This window comes from Geotrypetes seraphini, chromosome 8 (genome assembly GCF_902459505.1).
Source record: "Geotrypetes seraphini chromosome 8, aGeoSer1.1, whole genome shotgun sequence".
Classification (NCBI taxonomy): Eukaryota; Metazoa; Chordata; class Amphibia; order Gymnophiona; family Dermophiidae; genus Geotrypetes; species Geotrypetes seraphini.
Window position 1 is genome coordinate 57,592,208 of NC_047091.1, and position 16,947 is coordinate 57,609,154.

The 16,947-nt window shown below is 43.3% G+C and overlaps 1 protein-coding gene across 1 annotated transcript in view; it reads right to left on the bottom strand.

Annotated features, from left to right (window-relative positions):
* Positions 1 to 15,993, bottom strand: part of LOC117364599 (olfactomedin-4-like) — a 29,495-nt gene extending 13,502 nt beyond the window's left edge. Inside the window, exons 1-2 of the mRNA XM_033953964.1 lie at positions 15,894 to 15,993; positions 9,191 to 9,343 (exon numbers count right to left, since the gene is read on the bottom strand). Of these exons, the coding sequence (XP_033809855.1) occupies positions 9,191 to 9,343; positions 15,894 to 15,953 (213 nt within the window). The 5' untranslated portion in view covers positions 15,954 to 15,993. The remainder of the gene's footprint in view (positions 1 to 9,190; positions 9,344 to 15,893) is intronic.
* Between the last annotated feature and the right edge of the window lie 954 nt (positions 15,994 to 16,947).

A 16,947-nucleotide genomic window follows, 5' to 3' on the forward strand; every position in this document is an offset into this window, starting at 1 on the left:
TTGTGCGTTTTTCATGTGGATGTCTTTATATTTGAGAATGGCCAAAAAAGATAGATGTACTAAAGACCAAAACGTCTAAATCACGAATGTACAACCCGCGGCCCCATGAAGTATTTTGTGCGGTCCCGCTCCAGAACGATGCGGTGTTTTCCTCTGCGTCTCCAGGTGTTTACCATCTTGCCGTCTCTCTCCTCCGTCTTGCTGCAGCATTCGCTCAAAGCCGCGGGCAGCGGCTCCTATGTACCTCCTGCAGCTGACCCAGAAGCGTTCCCTTTGACGTCGTGGAGGAGGGTGCATATGGAGGGATCACTCAGTCAGGGTAAGTATTACTGCTTTTTTGGGTTCCTCTCCACAGTTTCCCTTTAATGAAGGTTTATTATTAGATACATACATCTTCTATATTAGTGATTGCAGATTTGGGACCTGCTCAACCTTTTATTTGCTCATCGGCTAGTGCTAGTGTTTGTGCGGCCCCAGAAAATTTTTTTCAGCCAATGCGGCCCAAGGAAGCCAAAAGGTTGGACACCCCTGGTCTAGATATATCATTTTTTAAAAAGATAGACATCTTGCATTTTCTCTCCTGGATTTCTGGACTTCTTTCTCATAATGTCCAAATTCTGACCTAAGAAATCCTATTGAAAATGCCCCTCCACATCAGTGTTAAAACTTCAATTCTATTCCCCAGGCCTAGGGAGTCTGGGATCAGTGTTGCACAGTAATCAACCCCCTCCTTTACAAAGCCAAGCTAGCGTTTTTAGCGCCTGCTGCCCCAGTAACAGCTCAGATGCTCATAGGAATTATATGAGCGTCCGAGCTGTTACCACGGCGGCTAGCGCTGCTTTGTAAAGGAGGGCCTAAATAAATGTAAGTAATTACTGTACTGAAGTGAAAGTTTTGATACTTTTTATGAAGTAATAATTTTGCCCATTTTTACTATTTTACCTAGTTTCATTTGATGCTTGCAATTAAAGGTAAAAGTGGAAGGGAGATGTAAGTGACAATTTCTCAGAAAACTGGGAAGAAGATTTTGTTATTGCAAACCTCGTCATGTAAACAGTAGATCATTTCATCTTAAATTTTTCTGTTCAGTGAATATAGTGTGCCCCTGGTCGTTTACGGTCAGCGGTTTGCGGTCCCGGTCATTCATGGTATTTTCTGACCGCGAACCGCCGACAAGGAGAGGGCAGGAGAGAGCAGCCGGAGCGCTGACGAGTGTAGGAAATCACTCGTGGTATGCTCCGACCGCCTCTTCCTGCATTAAGTCAGGCATTATCCAATCAGGAGCTGCTTTGACACGCAGCTCCAGACTGGATAAGGCCCAACTTAGTGCAGGAAGAAGTGGAAGGAGCACACTGCGAGTGATTTCCTACACTCACAGTGCTCCGGCTGCTCTCCCGCTGCCCTCTTCAGTCTCCCCCATGAAAAACCGTATTCGCGGTTTTTCAAGATTCACTGGGGTTCCTGGAATGGAATCCCGGCGAATATCAGGGGAGTACTGTATAGCCTATAAGAACAGTGAAGTTGCCTGTGTTTACATAGTAACATAGTAAATGACAGCAGATAAAGACCTGACCATCAAGTCTGTCCATTAGTTATATCCATTAAAAATACATGATTAAATTAACTTGTCTCTTCATTGATATTTCTGGGTCATAGACTGTAAAGTCCACCTGATATTGTCCTAGGTTCCAAATGCTGAACTTGTTGTCCAAGCTCACGCCAGCCTATCCAACCATCCTGTTTGCAGGATATCTACCATAAAGTCTGGCCTGTAATACCCTCATGTTCCAAATTAGTGGAGTTCCCATTGATGCCCTCCCCAGCCCATCCTACACCAAATTACCACATATGGGACACAGACCCTGTAAGTCTGCCAGTACCGGCCTTAGCTTTTTAATTTACATCCTTCATTTTCTAATTAGAGATCCTCTATGTTTATCCTATGTTTTTTTTTAGTTCCATCACCGTTTTCCTCTCCACCACTTCCCTCGGGAGGGCATTCCAGGCATCTACCACCCTGATGGGACACGTATCAGTATCATGTACCTTGGTAGTTTTCCTTAGGCTATATGTTTTGAAGCTGTAAGAAAACCAGACCCTGTTTGTTTTTCCTTCTCTGATGTTTGATAAGATGTGTGTTATCTTGGTTGTGAAGTGAATTCAATTGTTTTTATAAGCCGTATTTGCAAACAGAAGAGGCTTTGCTGGCCAAGGCTCTTCTAACCTTTTGGACTCCAGTCTTGAGATAGAAAAAATGCTGATTTCTTTAAAGTTTCATGTGACCTGTGTCCATATATGGTTTGTGTTTACATCACATGCTGACACATGCTGACAACACTGATTCATGTAGAATGATATAAAAGAGATGTAAAGCTCATAATAAAATTGGACATGTTTTTGTAAGATGACTTCTGGTCTTTAAGATATGTCCCCAGGTGCACCTGACTTCCAAATGGCAGAGAAAGTATGGGGCCGGAATTGGGACCAAAATCCTTTTCACATCCTCTCCGTGAAAAAGAATTTCCTAACATTTCTCCCGAGTCTTCCTCCCTGCAACCTCAGATTATGCCCTCTATTTTACCATTTTTTTCTTCTCTGGAAAAGATTTGGTTCTATATTAATACCTTTCAAGTATTTAAACATCTGTATCATAATCTCCCCTGTCCTTCCTCTCCTCCAGCATATATATATTTAGGTCTTCCTGTCTCTTCTCATACTTCTTTTGGTTCAAACCTCTTACCATTTTTGTTGCCTTCCTCTGGACTGCTTCAAGTCTTTTTATATCCTTCACTAGATACGGCCTCCAAAACAGGTTAGAACTGGTTTAATGAGTTGGGTCACTTTAAAGTGGACATGAAGCTGCAGCTGATAAGAGTTCTTGTGTCCCTTTTACTTTTTACTCAAAAGGTATTATTTTAGGCACTTACTTTTTACTTTTACTTGAACAGAGGAGATTGAGAGGGGACATAATCGAAACATTCAAGGTACTGAAGGGGATAAACTTAGTAGATAAGGACAGGTTGTTCATCCTCTCCAAGGTTGGGAGAACGAGAGGGCACTCTCTAAAATTGAAAGGGGATAGATTCCGTACAAACGTAAGGAAGTTCTTCTTCACCCAGAGAGTGGTAGAAAACTGGAACGCTCTTCCGGAGTCTGTCGTAGGGGAAAACACCCTCCAGGGATTCAAGACAAAGTTAGACAAGTTCCTGCTGAACCAGAATGTACGCAGGTAGGGCTGGTCTCAGTTAGGGCGCTGATCTTTGACCAGAGGATCGCCGCATGAGCGGAATGCTGGGCATGAATGATGGATCACTGGTCTGACCCAGCAGCGGCAACTCTTATGTTCTTATTATACTTTTATTTAAGTATCAAAATATGAATTTACTTTTATTTTCACTTGAGTTCTTTGACCTAGGATTTTAAACAACACTGCCTGGGATACCACACTTCCATCAGGAAGCTTGTACCGTGCATCTACCACCTTTTCCATTAAGAAGTATTTCCTTAGATTACTCCCGAGTCTATCCCGTTTCACCTTCTTCCTTTGCTCCCCTCATTCCAGAGCTTCCTTTCAATCGAAAGATTCACTTCCTGTGTATTAAACTTCTCTATCGTATCTTCCCTTTCCCACATTTCTTCCAAAGTATACATATTGAGATCTTTAAATCTCCCCTTACTCTTGATAACGAAACTCTTCCCTTCCTTGCATGATTCATATAGTACTACTGAATATAACATAACATACAATTTTATTTGTATACCATTGTACACCAAACAGTTTGATGCAATTAACAATTCAAATAAGCTGAACATCTTCTGTAGAAGTACAATAAAAACAAATACAATATTCATTACTCTTCCATAAACTTACAATAGAAATAAATTTTGAGTTATGGCTGAAATACTTAGAAGATGCAATACAGTTTGTTGCTCTTTCCAACTATATTTAAAATACTTATACGATGTAAAAGAATATGCATGAGATCTATTTGCATACAATGGAAGCAGTGCATGCAAACAGATCTCATGCAAATTCATTGGGGAAATCCTGAAAACCCGACTGGATTGCAACCCTCGAGGATCGATGTTGGACAACCCTGGTCTAGAAGGATGGCGACAATAAGTTTAGATCATATCCTCAGTATTTTCTGATTCACATGTATCAAATGTAGATGTAGAGGACCATAAAATTGGGAGTAAATCAAGACCCAAATGAGCTGCTTGAAAAGATAGTAATTTTTCTACATACAACCTACTAGATTTACCTTTCAAAGAAGGAAAAGAAAAACCAATATTATTACGCAAAGCAGCATTTATCTAATAAGAAGGTTCTGTTAAATGGATAGATATCATTAAATGTCAGGCCATTATTTTCTGGGAACCTTTTTTAAATTGTGCATGGCTTGTTGGCTTATTTGTACTCACAGGCCAGGAAATGAAATTTTAAAAGGAAATGATCCACAGGCATTGAAAATTCGGAGCTGAAGAGTAAGGGATTTTGCACCTACTTTATGGAAAATGTAGTCAGAACTAGTGCTGCCCAATTCAGGAAAAAAAAATTTCGATTTGATTCGATTCGATTCGATTCAGCCTATTGAATTGGTTTTTCGATTCGATTTGATTTTCCTGCCTAATTGGGTGTTTTTCTCAAACATCCTGGTGGGTTTATTTTATAGCTTCTTCACCCCCTTTGGCTTCTCCTACCCACACTGGCGCTGTGGTCTAAACAAAAAAACAAAAAGGACTTTTCTTCTCTCTGTTAAATCCTAGCTCATGTTTGCGGTCTAACACCAGCTCTGGCAGGATACACTTTTCAAATCTGTCATATTGTAATCACAAAACAGAAAATAAAATTATTTTTTCTACCTTTTGTTGTCTGGTCAATATTAAAATCTTGTTGGTCCCAAGGCTCTGGTTGTCTTCTGATAACTTGCTTGCCAGGATCTCCTACTTTCTTCTTTCTCCGTGCTAACCATCCATCTGCCATCTCTGTCCTCCCCTTCCGTGTCCCTTCCCTCCCCCGGAGATCTTGCATCTTTCCTTTTTTTTGTCTCCATCCACAAATTCACTTTTTCTCAATTACCCTTTCATCCAGCATCTCTCCCTCCTTTCCCACCACTCCAGGTTCCATCATTTCTCCCTTTCTCTTCCCAACTACCCTCCTATCCAGTATCTCTAGTCCCCCCTCCACATTATCCCTTGTGTCATCTTTCTCCCTCTCTTCTATTTTTAGACCCATTATTTCTTCCCCCAAAGTCCAGCATATGCATGTCTCTTTGAACTCCCCTTCCCTCCTTCCCGCCGTATACTTCTACACAGGGCCCACCTCCCCTGAAGGTCTGTCCCCCCTGAAGGCATGTGCCACCATCCCTGAAGGCTTGTTTCCCCCTTGAAGGCCTGTCCCCCTCCCTTGAATGCCTGTCTCCCCCCCTTGAAGGCTTGTCCCCCCCCCCTTAAAGGACTACATCCCACTCCTGAAGGCCTGCCTGTCCCCTTTGAAGGCCTGTCCCCCCCCCCTTTGAAGGCCTGTCTCCACCCCTTTGAAGGCTTGTCCCCCCTTAAAGGCCTGCATCCCACCCCTGAAGCCTGTCCCCCCCTTGAAGGCCTGTCTCCCCCCCTTGAAGGCTTGTCCCCCTTAAAGGCCTGCATCCCACCCCTGAAGGCCTGTCTCCCCCCTTGAAGGCCTGTCTCCTCCCCTTAAAGGCCTGCATCCCACCTCGGAAGGCCTGCCTGCCTATCCCCCATGAAGGCCTGCCTGCCTGTTCCCCCTGAAGGCCTGCTCCACCCCCCACCCCCCACCCTGAAGGACTGCTCCCTCCCCCACCCCCTCGGAAGGCCTATGTGTTCCCCCTGGCCTCCCATTGGTGGCCGGCTTCCCCCCTGGCCTCCTCGCACCGTTTACCATTGAGGAACAGTCTGTAGATAAGATCGCAATGCTAGCAATCTTTGCACTACTTTGGAGCTGTTTCCTCTGCTGTGGTCTCTCCCCTCCTCTGACATCAGAGGCAGGATCACAGAGGAAACAGCTCTGAAGCAGTGGAAAGATCGCTAGCATCGCGATCTAATCTACAGGCTGTTCCTCAACGGTAAACGGTGCAGGGAGGCCTGTGGGGAAGTGGGAGGCCAGGGGTAGGAAGCTGAATGCCAGGGGAGGGAAACAGACGCTAGGGGAGGGGGAAGCCAGATAGCAGAACTTTCTGAATGACCCTTCCCCTTCACCCTCTAAAGCAGGTGCGGCAGCGGCTGGCCAGCAAGAGCAGCACTGCTGCTCCTGCTTTAGGGGTCAGGCGAATCGGGAAGCCAATTTTTTGTTGTTTAAATCGATTTGAATCGATTCACCCAAAGTAAATCAGTGAATCGGGCAGCACTAGTCAGAACTATAAAACACACATGGAGACTTGAAGCTGAAATCCTCACAGTGGCATAGTAAGAGAGGACGGATTTCCCTAGACGCCGTCTCAGTGAGGGTGCTGGCACCTCTCCGCCCCCTCATATCATGCTCATGCCCTCCCTTCCCCTGCCCTGTACCTCTTCACCAGTGCAAACAAATACTCTAGTCAGCTGCTCGCGCAGGCCTTGCTCCCTCTGAAATCACTTCCGGCTCGCAGGGCCAGGAAGTTACATCACAGGGAAAACCTATGCCAATACGAGCAGCAGGCCAGAGAACCTGATCACACTGGCAAAAATTTAAAGAAGTATGGGGTGGGAAGGCACTTTTCAACTCAGGAGTTTAATTATGTGGGTAAAATAATTTGAAAACTGTTCTGTATAAAATAGTATGATGGGCACCATTACTTCTGCTGGTCTGCTATGAGTGATCTGTAACCCCACAGTTGGCGTAGCAAGCCATCTGTTCTGCCTGAAGATTTGAGGGTAACCAATGTTACACTGATTTTTAAAAAGGTTTCCAGGAGATCAAGGAAAATTATAGACCAGTAAGCCTGACTTCAGTGCCGGGCAAAATAGTGGAAACAATTTTAAAAAATAAAATTGTAGAACATGTAGACAAACATGATTTAAAAGGCAGAGTCAGCATGGGTTCAGCCGAGGGAGATCTTGCCTCACAAATTTGCTTCACAGTGTAAATAAACATGTGGATAAAAGTGAGCCGGCTGATGTAGTGTATCTGGACTTTCAGAAAGCTTTTGATAAAGCTCCTCATGAGAGGCTCCTGAAAAAACGAAAGAGTCATGGGATAGGAGTCATGTTCAGTTGTGGATTAGGAATTCGTTATTGGACAGAAAACAGAGGGTTGGGTTAAATGGTCATTTTTCTCGGTGGAGGAGGGTACATAGTGGAGTGCCACATGGGTCTGTACTGGAACCGGTGTTATTTAACATATTTATAAATGATCTGGAAATTGGAAAAATGAGTGAGGTAATTAAATTTGCAGATGACACTAAACAGTTCAAAGTTGTTAAAATGCATTCAGACTGAAAAATTGCAGGCAGACCTTAGGAAAGTAGAAGACTGAACGTTTAAATTGCAGATTAAATTTAATGTGGACAAATGCAAAGTGATGCACATTGGGAAGAATAACCCAAATCATAGTTACCAGATGCTAGGATGCACCTTGGGGGTTAGTACCCAAGAAACAATCTGAGTGTCATTGTAGACAATATGATGAAACATTTCACCCAATGTGCGGCGGCAGCAAAAAGAAAATGAGATGCTAGGAATTATTAAAAAAGGGATGGTAAACAAGACTAAGACTATTATAACGCCTATGTATCGCTTTATGGTGTGACTTCATCTTGACTACTGCGTTCAATTCTGGGTCACTTATCTCAAAAAAGATATGACAGAACTAGAAAAGGTTCAAAGAAGAGCTACTAAGATGATAAAGGGGATGAAACTCCTCTGATATGAGGAAAGAATAAAGAGGTTAGGGCTCTTCATCTTGTAAAAGAGATATGATTGAAGTCTACACAATCCTGAGTGGTGTAGAACGGGTACAAGTGGAACGATTTTTTACTCCATCAAAAATTACAAAGACTCAATGAAGTTACAGGAAAATACTTTTAAAACCAATAGGGGGAAATATTTTTTCACTCAGAGAATATTTAAGCTCTGGAATGCATTGCCAGAGGATGTGGTAAGAGCAGTTAATATTGTTGGTTTAAAAAAAGGTTTGGACAAGTTCCTGGAGGAAAAGTCCATAGTCTGTTATTGAGACAGATGTGGAGGAAGCCATTGCTTGCCCTGGATCGGTAGCATGGAATGTTGCTACTACAGTTTTTGAGTTTTGGCCACCTACTTATGACCTGGATTGGCCACCATGAAGACGGGATACTGGGCTAGATGGACTATTTGTCTATAAATTAGAAAAATAGACGAATTCCAGATTTTATTAGCTGAAGTTACTTTAACAGCTGTGGTTAGCACACAATTACACTGGCTATATTCCTCATACAAATAACCAAACCATGCTCCTCTAAAAAATGCAGCCACTGAACAGTTGGGAGGGGGGGAGGGGGTTCTGTGACTTTCTAGACCAGGGGTGTCCAACCTTTTGGCTTCCCTGGGCAACATTGGCTGAAAAAAAAATTTCTGGGGCCACGCAAACGCCACAGCAAGACAGAGGAGGGAGCCGGCAAGATGGTAAACACCCAGGGGCAGCAGAGGAAAACACTGCATCACCCTCGACCGGGGCTGCACAAAATACTTCAAGGGGCCGCATGTGGCGCTCGGGACGCAGGTTGGACACCCCTGTTCTAGACCCTTGGGCTTTGTTCTCAATCCTCCAGAGCTGCCAACAGGTCAGATTTCTCAGATGCTCCTAATAAATATGCATGAGAAAGATTTGCATATGATGGAGGAAGTAGATATGCAACTTTCTCACGCATGTTGTTTAGGGATAAAAACGCAATAGAGAAGCCAATCCACAAGATCCAATGTGGAAAAAAAAAAAAAAGAAGAAGATCAGATAGAAAAGTCCTTTCAATAGATATTTCTTTTTTAAAAAAAAATACTCTTAAAATAGACAATAGATTGACACAGCCATGTTTTACCCCTTCGAGGTGATGCGTCAGGGGCTATAAGAACCACCTGGTATATGAATATGATGTTATCTAAGTGATAGATTTAAACTTCTGTGTAGTGCAACAAGGGACGGAAAGCCGCCGCTGCTACTACTACACAGAAGTTTGAATCTCTTCAACAATAAAATGGGCTCGAGACGTTTCTTTACCTTGGTGATTTCTCGCTGGACGCTGATGGTCAGGTTGTGAGAGGCTGTCTCTAGGGATTCCATCCTGTACATTGGGAAAGTGTTATCAGGCATGATCATGGTACACAGGCACTGGCCGCCCTCATCCACCGTCCCGGTGACATTATAAGAATCCTGGAAACAATCACAGAGAAACGGGCGAGTGCAACACCATAATCATCATGGACTTTTTCCAGCAGCTTTGAAATGGGCACTTTTCTAAAATACATTTTATCACATAAACAGCTTTGGAAAGATACCCTCTGTGTGGGATGTGTTAGTCACTTGGATTTGGTACACTTTCCATTGCCGTTTTAACTAATCCCTTTTCACCTAATAAAAGAACTAACATGAGGAAAAGGCGTTTCAGTAAGGGAACAGTTAGGTATCTCACCAAAGAAAGAGGACATGAAGGAACTTGTTTTCTTGTTTTGGCCACTGAAGAAGATGGTGAATTGTTGGAAACTAAAGGGCTCATTTTCAAAAAACATAGAGGTCCAAAAGAGGATCTTTTTCAGATAAGCCCCACCAAAAAGTTAACCCCCGCCACCCAAAAAAGATTATAAAAAAGAGGCGTGATCTGTATAAAGTAAAGTAGAGGGGGTTCCCCCCACACGCCCCCCCCCCCCCGTCGGAGCCCTTAAAAAAATGGCCGACAGTTTATCCTATTTTTTATAATGTTAAGTTTCATATCCTCTTTTTTATAATCTTTTTTGGTTGCTCTGACGGGGGGGGCTTGGGGGGGACCCCCCCCCCACTTTACTTTATACACATCGCACCGCGTAGTGGGGGCGTTGTGCTGAGAACTTCACTGGTTAAGGTTGCGTGCGCTGGCAAAAGGTGGCGGGGCTTAACTTTCGGCGCGTGCACTTTTTCCATTAGTGGCGGGGCTTATCTGGAAAAGATCCCCAAAAGACAGCATAAAACAGCACTTGGACGTCTTACTAGTCAAAACGTTCAAGTGGGCATTCTCAAAACAGACTTTCTAGATGACTTTCTGATCATTTTCTCTCCAGTGCGTCTAAATCTTAAGAGGGTGTGTTAGAGGTGTGTTTTGGGCAGGCTTAGCACGAGCTTAGGACTTGGACATTCTGCACAAATAATCAAACTTTTAACAAAACATCCAGGCACCATTTAGACGTTTGAGGCTAGACCTGTTTTAAAAATGAATAAGGATCAAAAAGGTGCCCAAACTGACCAGATGACCATTGGAGGGATTAAGGGAATATTTCCCAGCAGTGGCGTACCAAGGGGGGGGGGGGCGGTTCGCCCCGGGTGTAGTCTTAGGGGGGGTGCACAGCCGGCCAGGTCTGGAAAATGGTCGATCGCCAAGGCAAAGTGAGTCGATCACGGAGCCCATCCTGGGCTTCGTGATCGACTCACTTTGCCTTGGCGATCTACTGGGCCAATCAGCCTTCCTCTCCCCGACATCAATTCTGCCATCGGAGAGGAAGTTCCGGCCAGCCAATCGCTGCCTGGCTGGGTGGAACTTCTTCTCCGAAGGCAGAATTGACGTCGGGGAGAGGAATGCTGGTCGGCCCGACGCAGGGAAGCAGAGAGAGCTTGGGGCAGCGGCGCCGGCGGCTTTGGGGCCTGTTCCCCAATGGTGGCAGCAGTGGAGGGCAGGGAGAAAGAAAGAAAGGGGGCAGGCAGGGAGACAGAAGGGAAACAGAAAAAAAAGAAAGGGGACATCAAGAGAGAAAAAAGAAAGGGAGGCAGGGAGAAAGAAAGGGCAGGGAGAGAGGAAGAAAAAGTTGGGGGAGGGAATGAGGTCTGGAGGAGAGGAAGCATACAGTCTGAAAGAAGGGAAGAAAGATTGGATGCACAGTCAGAAGAAGAAAGTGCAACCAGAGACTCATGAAATCACCAGACAAGGTAGGAAAAATGATTTTATTTTCAATTTAGTGATCAAAATGTGAATTTATATCTGCTGTCTATATTTTGCACTATGGCCCCCTTTTACTAAACCGCAATAGCGGTTTGTAGCGCAGGGAGCCTATGAGCGTCAAGAGCAGCCCTGGGCATTCAGCGCAGCTCTCTGCGCTAAAAACTGCTATTGTGGTTTAGTAAAAAGGGAGGGGGTATATTTGTCTATTTTTGTATAGTTGTTACTGAGGTGACAGTGCATAGAGTCATCTGCCTTGACCTCTTTGAAAAAACCCCAGAATAGGAATGATAATTAACATTTTCTCAGCGTACAGTGTGCTTTGTGGGTTTTTTTTTAATTTTATTGTTGGTAGATCATTTTGACCTCGTCATTTTAAAAGTAGCTCGCAAGCCCAAAAAGTGTAGGCACCCCTGAGCTAGAGTGTTGAAGCTGCGTGTGGCTGCCGTAAAGGTCATCTCTGACACAACCAGAAGTTGCATCAGAGATGACCTTTATGGCAGCCATATGCAACTACAACGCTCCAGCTGCTGTAAGAAGACAGTTTAGACATCGCTGGCCACAGGGCAGGGAGGTTTGTCGGACCGGGCCTGTTGTCCGGGGGGGGGGGAGGGGAGTTGCAGATCTTCTTGCCAAAATCGGAAAGGTGAGGAAGGGAGAAAGATGGGCCTATGGTGGATGGAGAGATTGAGAGAAGGGGGCAGATGATGGAAGTGGGTAGAAAGGGTAGAGAGAAGAGGTCAGATGATGGAAGTGGGGAGAAGGGAGAGCAAATGCTGAATGGAAGTGGAGAAAGAGAACACATACTGGATGGAAGGAGGGATAAAGAAAAAGGACATTTGCTGGATGGGGGAAGAAGATAGAGTTAGTGAGATAGTGGAGGGGTGAAGGAAAGGGGTAGACATAGTGAAAAGAGACATAGTGAAAAGAGGGAAACTGAGGACTGCATAGTAAGAAATAATTTAATTTAGACCGGAGGCAGAAAATAAAGAAGGAAGACCAGAGAAGGAAAGGGAAGAGAGAGAGGAGAGAGAGATGCCAGAGAACGGGGAAGGAGACAGAGATATCAGATCTGAGTGGAGGAAATGAGAAGAGAGAGATGCTAAAAACCACAGGGGAAAGAGAGATGAAAGGAGAAAGATGCCAGACCATGAGGGAAGATGATGGATGCCAGACCAAAGGAGGGGGTGGTTTAGAGGAGAGATGAAAGAGGGAGGCATACAGTTTCTGGAAGGGGCATAGAAGGAGAGAAGATGCCATATAGGGAGGGGCAGAGAGATGGCAGACAGTGGATGGAAGGAAGACAGTAACAAGAAGATGAGGAAAGCAGAAACTAGAGAAGACAAAGGTAGAACAAAAATTTTCTATTTATTTATTGCTTTAAGAGACATGTGTCACTGTTTCTGTGGTGTTGCATTTTATGCAGAGTCCAGCTTCTTGCTGGTTCAATTTAACCTTTGTCTATGTATTTCTATTTTATCCTCCCTTTTACAAAACTGTGGAGCGTTTTTTAGTGCCAGCCGTGGTGGTAGCAGCTCAGATGCTCAGAATTCTATGAGCGTCAGAGCTGTTACCACCGTGGCTAAAATCCACACTACAGTTTTGTAAAAGGGGGAGGGATTAGTTTGTGATGACATATTCCATATTAGGCGAAGGTGTTTTCTGTGTTCTATGTGTTCAAAAGACATGGTTTTCTGTTAGGATTGACGGTGTAGGATTGATCTGTACTGGTCTGGCTTGTTTAGTTTTACAATGGGTGTATTGATGTTCTGCTCACTGCAATATGTAAGATACTGCCTTTTCCTAGGTACTCATGTGTGACGTGTGGCTTGTTACTAAAAATCATGTTTTTCATACAGATGGGGGGGGGGTGCCAAAAAATGATGGTCCCCGGGTGTCACATATGCTAGGTACGCCACTGTTTCCCAGTGATCACGACCCCCTCTCACCACCCAAATATGTGAAAAAAAGGATACCTTCCAGCCTGTCTTACTGATTCACATGGCTCATATACATCTCCACAGCAGAGTAGAGGGGAACTTTAAGGTTTGCTATAGTTAATGTCACATTAAAAGTTCCAGGTCAGATGTCACTATAACTTGCTTATATTGTATTGTGACACCTGCGGGCATAAGGGCTATTGTTGTGGTATAACGGTGGGTACAGTAAGTTTTGGGCTCGCCATACAATATAAGCAGGATACAGTGATATGTGTACCTTGGACTCTCTAGTAATCTCCTGCATAGATTATTGTAATGCCCTTTTCAAAAGCATAACCAAAAAGGAAATCAGGCGCCTTCAAATTGTGCAGAACACTGCTATAAAAATTATATTCAACGCTAAAAAATACGATCATGTCTTCCCCCCCCCCCTTCTTTACAAAGCTCATTGGCTTCCTGTTGAATCCAGAATAAATTACAAAATCCTTCTGCTGACATTTAAAACTCGTTCAAGTAACCAACCTGAATTCACTCTTATCATACCTTACTGTCCATCTAAAGCTCTCCGTTCAACGTCTCAAAATCTCCTAACGATTCCCTCTTAAAGTACATTAATACTATCACATCTAACAATTTTGCTGTAACTGCTCTTTCTCTTTGGAACTCCATCCCCAACCATCTTCGCCTAGAAGCATCCCTTCCCCATTTTTAAAAATCAAGTTAAAAACATTCTTATTTTAGGATGCTTTTGATATTTAACTGCCCATATCAGGGCTAAACTTTTCTTGTTAATATGTACTCAGATTCCCCTTCCTGTTGTTTTTTTTCCTTTTATGTTCACTTTCCTTTGATTATTGTCTCAAGATTGTGTATTATTCGATTTACTAACTCCCCCTGTGGTCTATTTTGTAAAGTTTTAACCTGTAATTCAGTTTTATATTTAAAAATATATATATATTTTATTTTTAATTGTACACCGCTCAGAAGCCTGAATGATTGGTATAAGAAATTTTATAAAACTTGAAACTTGAATTTGACATTCACTACAGTACCTCTTAGTGTCCCTCTGCTGTGCTCAGCTGTTTGCTAAGAATGCTGGCTGCTTGGATGTCCAAAAAGCTTGCTTTTGTGCGTTTTTCATGTGGATGTCTTCATATTTGAGAAGGGCCAAAAGAGATAGCTGTACTAAGGGCCAAAATGTCTAGATAAACGTCTTGCAGTTTTGAAAATGAACATTTTCTTTACTAGGTTTCTGGACGTCTTTTTCAAAATGTCCAAACTTAGATATCCTATTGAAAATGCCCCTCCAAAACACTAATAAAGGCATGTCTAGAGTAATGCTTCTTAACCCAGTCACCGCGGTACTCCCAGCCAATCAGGTTTGCAGGATATCTACAATGAATATGCATGAAAGAGATTTGTATGCTAAGGAATCAGTGCTTGCAAATCTCTCTCAGGCATAGTTATTCGGGACAGTGGCATAGTAAGGGGGGTGCGAGTGTACGATCTTCCTCGGGTCGCAAGCACCCCTCCTCTCTGCCCCCTGCCACACACATGCGCCCACACCCCTTTCCCGTACCTTTTTATCTTCAGCATGAGCAGCGATGAACTTGTTGCCCACGTTGGCTGCGGCGCTCACCCTCGCTACGCCACTGATTCTGGATATCCTTGGCTAGGTGTATCCCAAGGACTGGATTGAGAAGCATTGGTCTAGAACAGGGGTGTCCAACCTCAGCCCTCGCCAGGTCGGGTGTGCAGGATTTCCCAAATGAATATGCATGAGATCTATTTGCATCCAATGGAAGCAGTGCATGCAAATAGATCTCATGCAAATTCATTGGGGAAATCCTGAAAACCCGACTGGATTGTGGCCCTCCAGGACCGACATAGGACAACCCTGGTCTAGAAGGATGGAGACAATAAGTTTTGGATCATATCCTCAGTCTTTTCTGTTTCACATGTATCAAATTAGGCACAGAAGATCCTAGCGCAAGAAAAGTGCTGACTTCCACCACGACACTGGTACAGAGCACTCCTCTTCCTCCAACTAAGACAGACCAGCACAGTGTTTCCCAAGTTGGTCCTTATAACAGAGGCATTGTATGCAAATCAATGTAATGCATATTCATTGCGAATATCCTGAAAATCTGACTTGGGAAACACTAGACTAGCATATCTCCTACTGTTGCTTAACATACCAAATCTTTATTTATATACCGTGAGTGCCTTTCAGTTCAAGGCGGTTTACATAAAAATGGCTGAGAAGAGTCAGCGAGCTACATTAAAGGAGAAGAGAACTGAAAGATGGGAGGATTTACCCTACATCCATTCCCTCTTGCACAAACTACAATTCCTCATAGTCAGAGAATCTCAAATTACAACAACCAGCAGGATTCTGGTCTACTAAAAGTATATTTAAATGTACCTGCCTAATTTTCAAGATCCTACATGGCATTCTTCATCCCCTAATCCCACTATCCTGGAATTCTTTGAGACCTGACACTACCAGATCCGCCCACATACTCAAACTATCTTTCCCCTCGTTAAAAGGCAAAATAGGGAATATGCAGGTAAAATAGGGAAATCCCTTTTCTTCAAATTCACTGAGCTTTGGAATAACCTCCCTGCCCCGCTGCGAAACCTAGGCTCATACTAATTATTCCGAAAGCATCTGAAAACCTGGCTTTTCTCCAAAATGTAAAGCTAGCTTTCCTCTTCATAACCTCTAATTTCTTATTATGTCCTGCCCTCATTTATTGAATTACCTGTAAACTGTGTCAAGCTCTATCTTTATGGAGATGATGCGGTATACAAACTTAAGGTTTAGGTTAGTTTTTATTATAAAGGAGCAAATACTCACAGAAGAGGCTGCGAGGCAGCAGCCAAGGGTCAAAATCAGGATGAGCAAGGTCTTCTCCATCACTTCCAGACTGTGGACTTGACTCAGTGGACTTTAGCCTTTTTATTTAAGAGGCTTGGTGGGAAGGGGAGATGGGATTTCTTTTACTGGAATTTCCCAGGGATCAGATGTAATCAGACCTCTTGAGAAACTATTTGAACATGTCAAGGAATGAAATTGATTGTTAACTGTAATCTTATCAGATAGGTTAAAATCTAACTGTGATGAAACCACCTGTGGAATGTGGAATGACCTATTCTTCTACAGCTTTAATTTGCCACTTGTTCCTTCAGAATCTGAGTTGCCTTCTAAAAAAAAAAAAAAAGACTATGACACAGTCGTACGTGTGCAGAGCCCTTTGGTCCTACTATGAGATTTACCCCTCCAATATTTAAACTCTCCAGGCAGAACTGCTTTTAAATGCAGTCTGGGGTGTTTTAACTTAAACTATGCACTGAAAATATTTGTTACTATGAAATATTTATGTTACAGGAATGACAGGGAAGCTATTTATGGTGGCCATGGTCTGAGGGATATGAACAATTCTTGGCTAGTAATCTCTTGTATTGACTATTGTAACGCTGTATACAAAGGGATCACCAAAAATAAATTAGACGCCTGCAAATTATCCAGAATTCTTCCATTACAATTATAAACAATAAGAGAAAATTTGATCATGTTACCCCCTTATTGATTAACGCCCACTGACTTCCAGTAGAACATCACATTATGTACAAAATTATGTTACTTCTAGAAGCTTCTAGGATATAGTGGTCTATGAGGAAGGTGACAATACTATGAGGGACTTCACCTTGAGAAAGCAATATAATGCAAAATTATGTTACTGACATACAAAGTTAAGAGCCTCAGATCAGCCAGACTTCATTAATCGACTCTTAATTCCACATTCTTCTCAACGCTGCCTCCGTTCTATTAATCAAAATCTGCTTTCAGTCCCATCATTGAAACACATCAACACTATGCAAATTAACATTCTCTCTGTGACCACCCCAAC